General features: G+C 41.7%; 1 protein-coding gene and 1 long non-coding RNA gene across 2 annotated transcripts in view; one reads left to right on the forward strand and one right to left on the reverse strand.

Moving 5' to 3' along the window:
• cdh13 (cadherin 13, H-cadherin (heart)) overlaps positions 1 to 14,207 on the reverse strand; it is a 344,376-nt gene extending 330,169 nt beyond the window's left edge. The window contains exon 1 of the mRNA XM_044193744.1: positions 13,963 to 14,207. Within this exon, the coding sequence (XP_044049679.1) occupies positions 13,963 to 14,007 (45 nt within the window). The 5' untranslated portion in view covers positions 14,008 to 14,207. The remainder of the gene's footprint in view (positions 1 to 13,962) is intronic.
• LOC122875039 lies at positions 11,101 to 12,841 on the forward strand. The gene is made up of 2 exons (XR_006377730.1): positions 11,101 to 11,242; positions 12,072 to 12,841. It is a non-coding gene; the product is annotated as an uncharacterized LOC122875039 (long non-coding RNA).
• Positions 14,208 to 16,668: the final 2,461 nt, after the last annotated feature.

Raw genomic sequence — 16,668 nt, forward strand, 5'->3', positions numbered from 1 at the left:
TGTGTACACTTTGATCTAAAGAGACTCTTCCAAAAGGACTGAGGATGCCCCAGTGAGTTCCTGCATTGGGTGATCTATGCAGGAATTGTCTTGCAGACCTGAAGTAATTAAAACATAGAGTTTAGGGCACGGAGCTTGCAATCCATTTGGATAAGTGCTTGGATTGCTATTTGCAAGTACACTTAAGGGCTTTTGGTGAAGTTGGTTGTGCTGTGAAACTCATGGGAGGGCTGAGGCAGCAGTAATGAAGGTAAAGATGAGACTGTGGCTTTGGCTGAGGCCTGGCAAGGTGAGTGCAGTGATTTCCATAGAGACACATGCTGTGACTAATTCAAACAACTAAAAAATGCTTGTCATTAAAGCATTAAATGGTTGTCATTATAAACAAAGGCTGTTTTTCAACTCATGAAAAGATTACGTTTTCAAATGCAAAGTTTTCATCTGACAACAGTGATATGTACCCATAATATAAAGTTGGCCTCCACCCCTCTCTTTATTGGAACTTCACCTCTCTTATCAGCTATAGGGGAGCTGCAACCGAGCTATAGGCTTCCTGTCAAGATTCTCTCAGGAGCGAGCTGACTGGATTTGATTTTCATTAGGATTGCATGTCTTCTCTGTCACATCCTCTTCCCGCCTTGCACGCTTTACTGGACACAATTTTCTGCTGTGATGGCTCCCATACTGACGGCTTGGTTTTTCACACCACAGTAGAGTCACGCCGGGTGGCCAGTTATCAGTGCATTCACCATTGCAGGCCCCAGTGTGGTTGACCTGCTCAAAGAGGGCTTTTCTGCCTTTCCTAGAGTCCCACTAGGAGACACGCTCTGCTGCTGTGCTGGGACAAGCCACCTACAGAATTACAGGAACTCTAGCAGGCTGTCACAAGTCTAACAGTGTACTGCACATACCTGGGATGTGCAGGTCATACACATCCTCACACACACACATACACACACACACCTTGACAGACAGTTGAAGGCTGAGACAGTAAAAGCTGATGTTACTGCTCCACAGAGGGTTTGTAAGATCGATGGGAGATAATTATTTCTAATGGAGTCAGAGGAGAAAGGATAGTGTCCTTTTCAGCCATAGCTAGTGTGTGTGTACACATGGCACCTGGAGTATTTGACTAAGATTTCTTTCTTTCGGATTTAACTAACCACAAATGAGTGGACTGGTCACTGCTGTTATTAAATGTTCTATATTTTATCACAGCCAAAACTGGCAACCTTCAGGTTTAAAAGTCAAAACCCTGAAAACATTTACATATTGTGTCAATAAATTGTGAAACCCAGAGTTTCTCTTAGTTTGGGTTTCCCCGTAGGCATAGTTTTCATTTGAGTTTGGTTGTGGCTGCAAATTGTGTTTTTATAATCAGATTTTTACCCCAAATTCTATATCACTGATGAGATTATCAAATTTGACCTGTTTTGTAAGAGAAGACATACCAATATATGTCTGGAATTGATTTTTAAATGAAAAAATAATCAGCGTGAATTATTTAAAATTTGAATAGTTGCTAATACTTCAGATTTCTAGTTAAAGCTGTGCCTTGACTTCTGTGTGAGTGTTTTTATCTCCAGAGCATCACAGCATCTTCTGTTTGGGTATACAGGACAAGAACATGCACATTCATTACAGCTGCAGTGTGTTCTTACCAACAGAGGACATCGGCTTAAATTAACATGGCTCTATCCTGTGATTTATGATATTCAGCCTTGGCCTAGTCTGGCTCACTTACCTGTACAGTGCAGGCAGTCTCTCACTGTCTAATGCAGACTCAGACACCTACAATATGTCACCATGCTCACATAGCCTAACCCTTTTGTAAAGCACCAACATAAAAAGTCAGAAACATTCTCATTCTCATACTAATTATAGTGGAAATTTCTGCTGAATTTGTTGTGATGGCTCCAGATAGAGCAACTATCCTGCTTAAACAAAAATCATCACATAATGGGGAAGTTAAAACAAACCATTCCAGAGGGGAAAGAGTGAATGGAGCCTGTTGCTCAAAATCATTTTGAACAACTGAATTTCACATTTTGTGAAATATGTTTATTCGCTTTCTTTCTGAGAGTTAGATGAGAATATTCATACCACTCTCATACATTAAATATGAAGCTACAGCCAGGAGATGGTTAGCTTAGCATAAAGACTGGAAGAAGGGAGAAAACAGCTAGCCAGGCTCCGTCCAAAGCAAAAGAATCCACATACCAGCATCTCCAACAATTAACACGATTAGCAGCAGCGACAGCAGTGTCAAGTAGTAGCTTAATTCAAATAACTTGGTATGTTTTCAGCTTGTAATTCAGCTACAGTGACCAGCTAGTAGTTAGCAGTTAGCAATAGAATTTAGCAGCTGCAAGAGCACATTTGAGAGTAATGGGAGGTAAGAATGTTAACATAATAACATATATTATTATAACAGCTTAGGGTATGTACTGTACATCGATTGTCTAATAACGTTTTTGAATTCAATTGAATTGCCTGCCAACGACCGTTAAACTAAACGACCTTGTTCGCTTTCTCATTTGGTCAATTGGATGCTTGCTAGGATGGCTGAATGTGCAAAGCGGTCAAAGTCGTGGCTACATTTCAATAAAGCCAAAGATAAGGACGAAGCGAAATGCCATTTATGTTCTAAGTTAATTTCTTGTAAGAGGGGGACACAACGTCAATGCTAAAGCACCTCAACATTGTACATCAGTTAAAGCCAAGATACAGTACCTTCGACTGTCTTCGAGTCGGAACACCGCCAACGCGGGACTGCCATTGCGGGACAATCATCCTCCTCCACCCAAGGTATGCATGGTGCGTGCACTCCAACTTCCCCTAACTAGCAAGTAGCGTGGTGGTAGCGTCACTGTTTTCTGAATCAAATAGCTTTTCAGTAGCTTAGCTCTTTTACTGATCAAGTAGTGCAGTAGCGTCAACACAAGCTAACGTTACATCTCCACAAGCATTTAAAGTAAACCTGAGGATTTCTGAAGATCAAGCGCAACAGAGCTTTCTGCTGCGGTCTGAAATAAAACTGCTAAGGATCAGTAAGTGACGCCACCGTCATACACGTGTATGTGTAACCGACAGAAGCACTTCTGTATGACGGTGACATCACTTACCAATCCTTGGGCTGAAGCCTAAGACATCTCAGACACTCGAGCTTGAGTTTACACATTCAGGTGATTTCCGAATAAGCTAACACAACCATCGCCAACCAAGCTAGCCATCACAATTCAGTGCAGTCTGCAAACACCAGCCAGCAACTTAACCACTTGCTGCATAAAGTGAATAAAATTAAGTGTGGTTGGTTTTAGAACAGTGAGGTTTTAGAACAATTTCCAAGTAGCTTGCCCAACAATGTTTCTAAAATATTTTGCACATTTTACCAAATTAAAAATGTGTAATTTGCCTTCTGTCTGATAGAATGTTTGGAGGGCCTCATAATGAGTTGTGTTTAATGATAGGCCAAAATATGTTTAACATTCGGCAACTTCATTCATTTAAATGGTGGTCAGCTCAAGCTCACCCCATTTTTATTGTTGGAAAAAATTTGTTGGACATTTATTGCTGCAGATATATTATTTTACTATTCTCATAGTTATACGTTATATTAAAGGTCTGTATTCCTTTTCAAATAAATGCCCAGCATCAGCAGTGTTTATTGAAGGCCAGGCAAATTTAATTTTTTTCAGAAATCAAAAACTCACAGTTAAGCAGTAAAAGCAATACCAGTTCTGTTAAGAATTTATTTTCGTCTCATCTTTCTACCAAATTAATATAAGTATCGATAGTATCAATAAAGATTTGGATTGTTAAGCAGTCTCGAAAATGGTATCAATATCAATAAAAATTAACGATCCCCATCACTACTTGTAAGCCTAGCGCTGTAAGTGTGAATTAAATTATAGAAAGAAAACACAAGACATCTAACAATGTTTCATTTCCCCCAGAAACAGCCTATGGCCTCTTAATTGACTAACACTCTACTCAAGCAGGCCTTTTGTCTATGGCATTAGAGCAATGGGAAGAAGTAGCTTTGTAGATGAGAATCCTTTCATTTTGAATGAAGAAAGCTCTTCACTGTGTGTAAATATGAAACTGGAATGCATTGCATGTGTCAAATATAGTAGCTCTAAAATGTTCCCTGGCCTAAATATTGCATAAAAGCAACATCAAAGTGAGGATCATCAGGGCACCACTCAAAGACAGTTAAAACAGCTTACCAAATATAGTAAAACCAGTACATAAAACTGTCATGGACAGTCCAATCCAATGGCATCCTCCTTGGCTTGGCTTTTTTTCTCCACTTAATTCTCTTTACACCATCATTTAATTCATTTGTAAGCTCAAAGCCTTGGACCTGCCTTCCTTAATATGAGATAAACCTCTGAATGGAGGACGACATTAATTGTGTCTAAAGGAATTCAACTGAAGTGGCAGCCCTCTCTGTCAGTGGCATGCAAAAGTTGGCTCTCTCATTCCCCCACACACTGACATCAAAAGCAATAAGTGGGAAGAGCTATTCTAATTGCCTTGAAGCGACCTGCCTGCGTAGGCACCAATATAGTGCTTTGTGTGTCCTCGCTTCAAATGAGTCCTCCAATTCCTGTCTCTTTCTTGACAGTCAAGTTCAGGGGTTTAAATGGCCACTCTACCTCTACAAAGTACCTTCACAAAAACACTCTTAACAGGGACCACGCTGGTATAAATGCACAACTAAACACACTCACACAAACACGTTTACACACTTCGACATGCACATGGGTCTGAGTGGCAATTATCCATGACAACCCTTCAAAGAATATCTGGCATTTTGTCGCCATCTAGGCAGAAGGAGTGGCACTGCGTGCATTGGTGCAGACTAAAACATTGATTTCTGCTCACAGGTCAAATATGTCTCCTGCAACACTAAAGCAGGGATAATGTAGGATGGGAGCATAACAGACAGGGAGAGAAAGGGCAAAATTAGATGTAAAACCTGTTACGCATTTTAGACGCTGTGAATTACTTACTGACTAAAAAGAGGAGGAAAACACTAGAGGCACAATCAGTAGAGGGAGGCAGGAGAACTGAGGAAAGAAAACTGGTAAAGAAACACTGTGGAGCAGCAAAGAAAAAAAGATAAAGTGAGTAAGCTGGACTGATTTCTTGTAAAAGTCAAGAAGACCTTCTCAACTATTCGTTCCGTTCAACAGCGGAGAGGGATTTGATTACTTCAAAGACACTTGCTGAACACGGAGTGAAGTGAAAAACCCCAGAGTCATGTTGGGAGAGAATGAAAAAGTAGGGCCGATGCCTTCAAGCAATCACATAACATGCTTCGAGAGTAAAGTGGTACATCAGAGAATCAGTTTCCACCAGAGCTTTAAAAACAATGTTAAAGTCAAGGTGATGATACATCTTGTATGATTATTCAGGTTTAAGACCATATGTAGCATTCTTAGCCCCCTTGATATTTGACAAAGGTGCAGCCCTGTTGATCTTCTACAATAACACAGTATTTCATGTGTTTTTCTGACACTAACCTTGAGATCAGTTCCGAATCAACTGGAGAATGGCCCATTCACTGGCCCATTCACTATGTCAACATATTTTTATCATGGGAAAGAATTTAACAATCACAGCAGATTAGTGAGTAAGAAATGAGAAGCTTTTTAAAGTGCACTGGTCAGCAGAAATACTTGTGTGTCTGAGTGTGTGTCTGTGTGCATAAAGAATGCAGCCCAAACAGCATTCATGTTTAATCAGCATGATGCAAGTATCTTCCATTCTTTTAGCCATCTTTGCTTACTGAAGTTGCCTGTTATAGCATATGACACGTAGACACAAATATACATACACATACAGACACTTACAGTGCACTGCAATGTAATTGCGACACCTGAATCAGCACCTTTCTATCACAATCCCAACAGACACTGAATATGATAAGCTTCATAAAGCTAGGGTTTATTTCAGGGTGTATGTGCCTGATTGCATTAGACTGTACAGATGTTCCTATTTTTCAGGTGTTTCAGTGGACATTGTCACCACCATACTGTAATAACAATTTGCTTTCTGTAAAACTTCTTCATTGTAAAGCTTATTGGTTGACAGATGTTGTGCATGTTGCAAGAAATATCAAAGGTTTAGTAAGTTGAGTTACCACTTTCGCCTCATTTTAAGCAAGGAAAAACTCCATATCAGTATGCCAGAGGTAGACTAATCCATAGGGGATAGTGCAAGGTAGCAGGCCATGCATCACATACTCTTGGTTGAGTATTCAGATATACACTCAGAAATTTCTAGCCCTCATTAAACTCTAAAGTTGCCACCCTGAAAAACAAAATCTACATTGAGGACCTCAGAGAAAGCAAGAGCTCAAAAAAAAAAAAAACCCACGAGTGTTGTTTTAGGTGTTCATCTAAATTTGTGTGTAAACCCTAATTGGGGCTAGGTTGGGTTGAAACCTAGTGGTGTGTTTCCACCCTGAGGTACTTATTACAGCACAGTGGATAACTGTTAGCATTTTGAATTTTCCTCCCCAATGCTCCATTTAGTTTGATAAGTGCAAGTAAATATGTGGGCAAGAAAAAAAAGAGCCTTCCTCCTCCTGAATAAGAATATGCAGACAACACCAAGTCTTTGATTTATATCTTTTTCAGTATGTCACCTAGTAATTTAGTTAACTTATGACCAGGTACGCACTTGCTATAGCAGGACCCATCTATCTAAAGAAACACCGCTAGGGAGCAACTCACCTACCAATACACTCATGAAAAATAGATCAAGTACAGCTGGCAGAAATCTCCATCACCCTCTTTTGACCCTGTGGCTACAATTAACAATGCAGTCAGTGATGAATAGCTAGCTATTCAGTGACCTATGCAAACTGGCTCTTATTCGTGACTCCAGACTGGTCTGCAACACATCTATTACCTTAAGTAAATGACACCAACAATGGAGCACTACTCACTGAAACGCTAGTGCAACTCACAATATCACGCCTGCTACAATCATCAGCAAAACTACTCTTGTAGATGAAATGGGACCCCGCAGTACCAGCCCTTTTACATGAATACTCCCACTGTGCTGCTGGCGGCTTCACACACTCTGTGGCAATAGAGAGGAGTCATCGCAATCACGCTGAAAAAAGAAACTTGTGCCTCCTGCCAAACATCGGCTCGAGCTTGTGTGTGTGTGTGTGTGTGTGTGTGTGTGTGAGAGACAGAAAAAGAGAGGGGAGGACATATCTGGATGTTTGTGAGTATGGCACAGAGACAGACAAACAGAGTGGGTGAATAGCTCACAAATATCTGTAATGTATTACAGAGAGTGTTTGTCAGAGTGGATGGCGGAGGAAGCACGGGCAGAGAGAGGGAGAAAGCGAGAGACAAGGGCTGTGAAGTGAACTATGTCTCTCTTCATCACACACACACTTTCTTTAGATTTTGTATGTGGTTGTCAGGGGTTGCTTTCTTCGGGGGTACACAGCTGCTTTTCTTTTAGCCGTTATCTCTACCTGGGTATCTGTATGGCTCTTTGTCTATCTGTCACCCATTTTATCTGTGTGCTTGTTTATCTGCTTGTCTGACCACAAAATTGACAAGAGGAGAACAAACTGAGATGAAAGCATGATCAACTGGAGGGACAGCATCGCATTGTACTGCTGTGTCCTTCACACATGGTTACTGAGACCTTGTGTGTGTGTGTCTTCTCTGCTTTCTCTACCCACTGAAACTCATCAGTACTCGAAAAATAAGCCATTAATCCACTCTCCTAGGACGCAGGGTTTTCTCCTTTTTTTTTCACTCGGCACATTTCACGATTATACCACGCCATGTCCATTGGCGTTTTGCATAATTAGGCCACTTATATCAAATGCAGGCAGATTCTAATGGAGCGCTAAGGGTACATATTTACTTTAATTGCTACTCTCACTATCTGTATCCCTCATCCTCCCTTGCTTCAACCTCATCCACTCCCTTCCTCAGGAGAGTGCGGTGACAACGTCAAGGGAAATAAGATTGAAGAAGACTGTGTTACCCTCAAAGGTCACACCCTCCTACAGCGGAGTTAAGATAGCGTTTGACCTTCTATCCCATTACAGCGCAGTGCTGCGCAACCACAGTCACAGGGGACCACACGGCTAAATGAAATAAAGTCTCTGTGTTTCAGACTCTCCCATAAAATATAAACTAAACATCAGTGCAAGTGCACAGGTGTGCACTAGAGGGTGACACAGGAGTGGATTTTCACTCCTGTCCCATCCCACAAAAATTCTCCTGTCCCGTCCCAATCCCATCCCGTTCCCGATAAAAAAAAATCAGAAAATAGCGTGTTTTTTTCATATTAGAACTCTATATTTATATATAAAAACGGACCTGTGATGCCCAATCCGGCCCGCTCCCGTTGACTTTTTTTTCTGTCCCGTCCCAGTCCCGTGAGGAATAGAGAAACTGACTTCCATCCTGCAGAAATCCCACAGGAATCCTGTGACCCACAGGAAAAATGTCCGCTTCTAGTGTACACATGTATAAGTGTGTGTGTGTGTGTGTCCCTGTGTGTCCATTTGTTTTAAAACTTGTGTGTGTGTTACTGTGTGTGTGTGTGCGTTTATTTAGAGGAAGCTTTTAGAGTAAGATGTTTTCTGTCAATAACAGCTGACTCAAAACAAAACAAAAACTCCAAAGAGCACTGTAGACTGTGGTTGACTGTGTGCTTTTAAACAGGAAACAGCACAGATAAGTAGAATATAAAAGAGACTGAAACCTCAAAGCCCCATACTAGAAAGCCCATTTGCCAACTGATTGTTAGAACCACAGTAACACCAGGGAGCATTTAGACAGCAAAGTCTAGATTGGTATTGGGCTGCTTTCACTTGAGCCATTTCATGCTCTTTTTATTCTGAGTGTTTGTGTGTCTCCGTAGGCAGTTAAAGAGCAAACCTCTCCGCAATTTTTCTAAACTCTAACCCTTTATTCCAGTAGCTTGACTATGGGAACTAAACCAGCAGACAGCAGTGTGAGAGGAGATGAGGGGAGAATGAGAAGAGAGCAGGAAAGAGTGAGAAAGACAGACAGGGGAACAGAGGAAAGAAATCATCCTGCCTTAATGACTGGCATTTGTCATTAGTGTCATCATTAGCCTTTGTAGCTTGTCATGCTGTCATCCCTTAACCAGACTCCATTGTAAAAAGCCCACCACCGAAACAGCACTCAGTAACATAGGGTTGACAGGTCTGAAAGGACACTTTACACACAGAAACCTTTTTGGGAGAAACGAGAGGTTAGCTGGGGGTCTGCTTTGAAAGGATTATTGACTGTAACCAACTCCTTCTGTATAGTTCATAAAGAGGAAACCACAGGAAACTGCAGGGGGTACATACACATTGAGCATCCTAAACGGTATATATGATTAGAAACAGGCCAGTCGTTTGGACAGGGGGACAAAATTTTCCTCATCCACTCCAGCACCACCACCACCACCACCCAACCACCAACCCTTAGCTCTAATACCAACACGGGAAAATTCAAATAAGGTTTTTGGAGTATGTATGGAGTAAAATGTATTTCAGAAGCTAAAAGTTTAATTATCTTTCCTCTGGAGAGTTTCCTCTGTCCTGTCAAGTTTAGAACTACAGTTTTTAGTTTTGCTGCTTAGGTAGCCACGTTTATATGGAGCCCTTGAGGAAGAGGATGCATGAGTCTTCATCACTTTTGCGCATGTCACACAGCTGTTCCAATTAAATGTGTCGGTGCATGTAAACACCAGACTATATTAGATCACATCCATGCTGACGCGAAATCTTCAATCAGAATGATTTCAATCAGAATGACAAAAAAGTGTGCATGTAACCGCAGCTAATGTCCCACGATATTTGCTCTGACATTGGAAACGTTTAAAATTACTGACAGCAGCCTCTCTAATCATTAAATTAAATCAGTAAAGTAGCCTAAATACACATACATCAATACAACAGACAATAAAGAAATCACCTGGAAAGCTTGCGCAGCTTGGCATATTTTAAAAGGCAATGTAGCCTACAGGGTGGAGAGAAATGTCCATGCGGGTGTGGGTCTCTAAATCTGAGAAAATAATTTGTTCGGGTGGGTGGCTTGTGGATGATGTATGCGTACATGCCGATTTTGATCACATCAGAGCTGATCCGTGCATCACTACTCTTCATCTATCTATCTATCTTCATTCATCAAACCTGCTTTGCGTGGGGATCCTCGTCTCTCCACAAGTTTCTGATAGAGGGAGATATCATAGGAACAGTCTGATTATTTTCTTGCTGACTTTAAGCCTAACAATTCACTAATTGCAAGCATTAGTAATACCAGCAGGTTGCAATATAATAGCCTTATAAGGGCAGTGCAGCAGTGTTTTTTTAAATATAGTTAAGTGAACGGGCTGAGTTTTATTTGCTAGAATGCCTAGCTCCTCACTTTTGCCACCTTCAGCTTCGCCTGTCATGCCTGGTGCTTCTTCTAATTTGCCCCATTTTCGCAATAACAGCAAGTGGGTGTTGTATCAGATGACAAGTTGAAATGTGTTTTAATGATAACAATAAATGTATTTATGATGTAAATACATAAAAATTGTATTGTCAGTGATATAAGTCAGTACGCAAATGTTGTACTTGATCCCATTTAAGGGTCAACCATAGATCTTTGTCCCCCCCGGGTCTTGGGCTGGGGTCATCTCTATGGACGGCCCTGATTAGAAATGGCTCAACCTAGAAATGGGAAAATGAGATGAGAAATGAGATTGAAAGAGTATGGCGCTGAACACAGCATGGACCTCTATTGAATATGTGTGCGCCCGTTCATGTCTCACACCTGTTTCTGCACTCCTGAAAAATATATGGCACTGACAAACCAGGAATGGCTGTATCCTCTCTTTTTCATAATTCTAGATCAATGAATTGCCTCTAGCACCGATTGAGGGTGAGACAGAACGGAGGCGGGAGTCAGAAAGAAGGATAAAAGAACGTGTGTGTATGTATGTGTCACCATGAAGGCCAGCCCTGTGTATTAGTAACAGGACACCATGGTAACTCTCAGCGCCACACTTTAAACATTTTTCCTGGAGACCATGACCTCCCTTCTCTGTCTATCTGTCTCTCTCTCTCTCTCTGCCTGCAGCGGTTTAAACAGGAACTTTAACAGTCCGTTGGTCACTGCGCCCATAAACGTCCATGACAGCAAATCTTCCTGCAGACACGCCCAGGTGCCAGCCCAGAATCTAAATGGTGAGTATAACTGTCATCCACCATCTACTGGCGAGAGAGAGATAGAGATAGAGAGAGGAGGAAACAGAGAGAGAGTGAAGTGAGAAGATGGCGCCGAGCATTTTGAGAAAATAAATGGGGGATTAAGGTTGGTAAATCACATTAATTAAGGTAAAAGACTGGTTTCACATGGTGGGAGGATGTGAAACAGAACAAAAGCTGGGGGGGGGGACAAATATACAAGACAGACAAATAGGAGCGAAGACAGCGAGGAGGAATCAAAGTGGGAAAGGGAGAAAAAAAATCCTTGCACCTGCAGCTCCCAGCTGTGCTGTGCTTATTCTGAATCATTGCTCCACCCGGAGAGACTGCTTAGCATTTCATTTAAAAACAGGGATTTATTGCCAAGGAGGGGGCTGCTACTGGTGTGTGTGCCCATATGTGGGCGTGTGTGAGGGAGGTGGTGGGTGGTGGGAGGAAGGTCGGTGTGTATGGCTTCTTAGTGTGAAGTGGAACTTGGCTCCCTACCTGAGCATCTATAAATAAGAGCTTCTTGTTCGATTCTAACACTATAATATGGTGAAATTGGATGTTCCTGTGATTCTGAGAGGGGAGAAGACAGTTTTACAATTTTCATGTGGATGATGAGTAAGGTGGAATAAGTGTGTTCACATGTGGAATACAAATGTGCATGTGTTTTGTGTGTGTTTAACTGGAGGATTACTGGAGGGGAAAACGTTGACATATGATATAAGTTTTCAGTGGTTTGCATTAATGTATGCTTTATTCACTTTTTGAATTCATTTACATTTGGGGTATTCATAATATTTACAGTTACCACTTCTTGCAGGACAGCCAGAGGATAGAGATTCCCCCATGGAGCTGGGTCAGCGTGTAAATCAGCCATCCAGAAGTAGGCCAAAGGACAGCCTGCACCATGCATCTAACCTGCTGGAGACCCGGCACTTTGTTTGAGTGATTGTGTGTCTTTGAGTGAACTTCCACAGCAGCGGGTGCATGTGTGGAAATACAGATTACAAAAAAACTCTCTTAGTTTTGAAGGCATTTTACCAGTCTCTTCCGAGGGTTAGGAAATGCATCTAGTCAATGGAAGGCCTCCTCAAAAATGTAGTAATACAAATCTGTGTGTCTATGTGTGTGTGTGTGTGTATGTGAGGGGGCCGGTTCTAATCAATAAACAGACAGTTAAATAATTTCTTCGTAGGCACTATTAGCCTGAATCAGGATCGCCTCAGATCAGAAGATCGAACTACAACACGGAAAGGAACCGATGGCTTATCCAATTAAAAATGAATAATACGAACAGAAAATGTGCACTGAGCCTACATAGGTCAAACAAGAAATACCAAATGAGCTGTGCTGTCTGCTGCCTCTCAATACATCCGGAGGAGAAAGAGAGAGAGAGAAGAGTGAGAAGCAGCACAACAACACAGAGTTTCCCAAATGAGCTGTTTGCCTGCCACGCTTCGGGGCTCTTCCATTGTTGCTGTGTTTAGAAATAGTCTCAGCTAGGTTATTTTAAAATTAGCTGCTGCTTAAACCTTTGCTGCGTGCCACGAGAAGTGCCACCTTGATTAAAGTGCACAGTGATGACTTCAATATTAATTTGTACTGATCTTGATGTTGGGAATGTATGTTTTTGCTTCTGCCTGAGGAGGTCAGGGGTCAAAGCAGCTGGATTAATCTTTGCTCAAGGGCACTTGAGCTGGATAGATGGTGACCTGACCAACACTGTGAGGTTATCCAAGCCAAAAAGTGGACAAAAGTTTGAAGAGATGTCACAAAAACATCAAATGGAGGAGCCTTGGTGCTGCCCTTCTCTTAAATGGTCGTCTAAAGACTTGACTGGCAAAAACAGCTCTTCCGAGTTATCACTTTCTATCTACCTATGTTAAAGTCAGATCAAACGGGCGAGTGGTTCTATCAGCGAGTGGGAATTGAGGCTTTATTAAATATCCCGAGAGAATCTACGTCTACGGAGAGCAAAAGACTGACTGAGCGCCACAAATAACACAGCAGAGCGGCCAAGTTAGTTCTCTGCCTCTCTTTCGGTCTCTCTGACACCCCCGCCACCTCTCTCTGTCTCGCTCTCTGTCCTCCTCTCCTCCATCCGCCTCTGTGCTTCCACACACACACACCCTCACAAGCCCAAAGAAACGCTCAAGTTGGTGGCTGAGCGGAATATAGATGCGACTGGAGACAAGAGCCGGAGCCGTGATTTGCACACAGACATACGATGCACCCTGCGCTCTCTCTCTCGCTCTCTTCTCCATCCTCTATTTTCTCTTCCTCTTTCTCTGCTTCTGTCCCTCTCTCCTCGACAAACTGTGAACGGCATTCCTAAAGTGGGCGACCACTGCAGATTGCCAGACCCGACACCCTTTGCCCTAAACTCGGTGCCACAAATGACAGCCATGCGCACAGAAGGACTAAACGGGGATAAACTTGCTCTGACGGATCTGTCAGCGCAGGTGACTATGTGACTATGTGTTATGTGCAGACTCGGGGCAAACTTGACAAGCCATCTATTTGCGCCACGAACACAAGAGTAGCCAGAGCGAGAGTCCAGACGGATGCCCAAAAAGAGTCAGATCGCTCTCCGTCTCAGTGAAATTGTCCCCAAATCCAACACTCTTTCTCTCTCTCTCTCTCTCTCTCTCTCTCTCTCTCTCTCTCTCACACACACACACACACACACACACACAGCTCTCCTGTCTTACCTGGGGGACAAGGAAAGCCAAGAGGATGCGGAATCCAGTCTCCATGGTCGGTTCAATTTATCTCGGTGTGAAACAGAAACAGATTCAAGACAGGGTGATATAGGCTGGGTCAGCTCTGCTCATAATTCCACTGTCCAAGCGTCGGAGAGAGAGGAAAGCCTTTCGCCGTGAGCCGCCAGCTGCCAACTTCCCCCAAATACAACTGCAGTCTGATCAGCAAAGCATTGGATAGAGAAGCCGAGACCACAGCCAATAGATTTATGAGGAGGACGGGGGGGGCGTTGCTTTCTCAGTGGAGGGTCAGCATCCCTAATTCTTTTGTGGCCAAATTTAGACACCCACTTATTTTGCGGAGTTTTAAATGATCAGCTTCGAGGATTCACCAACATCACACGTATCATGACGTATCATGTGCCGTTTTTTTCTCATCAGACAGGTTTATAGCCCTTTTTACCAGCATCCATAAGCACGTCCCCTTTTAAAGGTGATTTACGGTTTCTTATATTCAATGCAATCGTGAGGGCGCTCGGGAAGCCTCTATTAAATGCATCCTGTGTATGAACGCACACAATAGCGGCGATGCCTGCAGGGCACCCTGAGAGAAAGAAACTTCAGTAATGATACGTTTTAGGATTGTGTAATAAAACTACTGCAGGCTCTAAGCCTACATAATGGTTCCAAAAGAGCACATTGCCTTTTAGACTCGTTGACAAGACTATAGGTTACAATCTTCTGAATAATTCCAGATTTTATATTTTTAATTATGAGCTCTGTTTTTCCTTCCTCCTAGCTCTATAATGAATTGTTCATTTGTGTGGGGAATTTTATTTGGTTGTCAGAAGGAGCGTTTTCTTTTCAGTCGGTGTGCGCACCTCAGCCTAAGGACATCTCTCTCTCTCTCTCTCTCTCTCTCTCTCTCTCTCTCTCTCGCTCTCTGTATCTCTAAAAATGCTTTGAATTGGATTAGGTCAAATTTTCTCCCAGTGATATTCCCGATGAATCCATTAATTGTTTGGTCTATAAAATCTGTCTTAAAAGTCTATAAAATGTTGCTTTAAATTTGTGAAAAATGCCCATTAAAATTTACCAGAGCACAAGTTTACATATAAAATGTCTTGTTTAACCAACAGCCCAAATCCCAAAAAAAGAGTTAGTGTACCACCATAAGAGACTAAAAAAGTCAGTGAATATTCACATTTTAGAAGCTGAAGCCAGTGAATTTTTGGCATTTTCACTTAAAAAGTTATTAAAATGTTCCAGGCACAGCTGTTCAATAAGTGGTTTTAATACAAAAAAACCTCTGGAAATTAAGGGAAATAACTGGGTCCACTGATGGGCTTTTATAAAGGATAAGTCTGGTGATATTCTAGATTTTTCTTATTGTCAACTAATCCAATGAAAAGAACCACCAACAAATTGATCCCACGAACAAGTACTGCCTATGTAGCCAAAGCCTGATAAGCTTATACTTCTGTGCCATAAACTCCATTGCTGTCAAAAAACTTTGCCACACCTTTGCACTGGGTGACATGTTCCTTCATTATGATGAACATGGGCACTGTTGTTTATTTTGATTCAATCCCACATACACCATCCTGCTGCTGTAAATACTAACTTCACCACAGAATCCACAGCTGAAAATAGTCCCCAACAAATGAACTATTTAATCTTGTTTGTGTAACATTTGCTAACAACTACAGTACCCAACTGTTTTAGGAAGTTATGTAGCCTTTTTTTAAAAAATGAATATATAATCATGACCTGACATCTTCAGTAGGAACAAATAAGCTTGGGGCTGAGAGAAACAGAAACTCTTGAGAAGTTGGAAAGTATTGAGAGGCAGACTAACACGTTGTTGGTTTTGGTCTTTTCATGGCATTTGTTGACAATAAGAAAAATCTAAAATATCGCCAGCCTTTTCCTTCAAGTTACAAGACAGCAAGCTACTTGCTCAGGTGTCCTTTAGCAAAACACTCAATAGCCACAGTCATGCTGTTCTGTAACTGATTGTGACCTCTGAGTTTCCTGTTGGAAATAATCAATTAACTACCACATAATTATTAAAGTGAAGGATGGCTCATTTGAATTCAACCCTGTGGCTGATTAAAGTCTCGATGGCATACATTGCAGTGTGCATACAGAAAAGTGATTTTAGTCTTTTTATGGTTTCATCAAGTCAGATATGGCCTACGATCACCAGAGTATTTGGACTGTTTACTTGTTATATAATTAATTAAAACATTGATGTGGAGCGAAGCATAAGCAAGGCCTTTGCTCATGTAGGCTAAAAAAGTTGTCACAAGATTTTTGAGCATGGGAAATTACAGTTTCATTAAGATGACTCACAGAATTTCTAAAGATTGGATTCAGTTTTGCTCCTTAAGTTTTATTACAGTAAAAAAAAAAAAAAGAAGGAGATCTGTTGTGAATGATGGTCAAGGTTTAAACATCAGCCAATCCAGACACTACTGCGTGTTATTCAATGAGCACACAAACTTTTTCTCATTCTGGGCCCAAAGGTCAGATGTCTATTAAAGTAGCTCATCAGTCTTTCTTAGGGGGCAGAGCTGTCAAAGAGCACACTTAATCTTCATGCAAAGTACCCTTAACCTCCAACACACAGACAAATCATACAGAGTGAACGAGACGAATGAGTCTGCTGTGCAGAGAAAGAGCAAAGGAACGCTGAGATAATGGAAACATTCA

The sequence above is a fragment of the Siniperca chuatsi genome, linkage group LG4, assembly GCF_020085105.1.
Source record: "Siniperca chuatsi isolate FFG_IHB_CAS linkage group LG4, ASM2008510v1, whole genome shotgun sequence".
Classification (NCBI taxonomy): Eukaryota; Metazoa; Chordata; class Actinopteri; order Centrarchiformes; family Sinipercidae; genus Siniperca; species Siniperca chuatsi.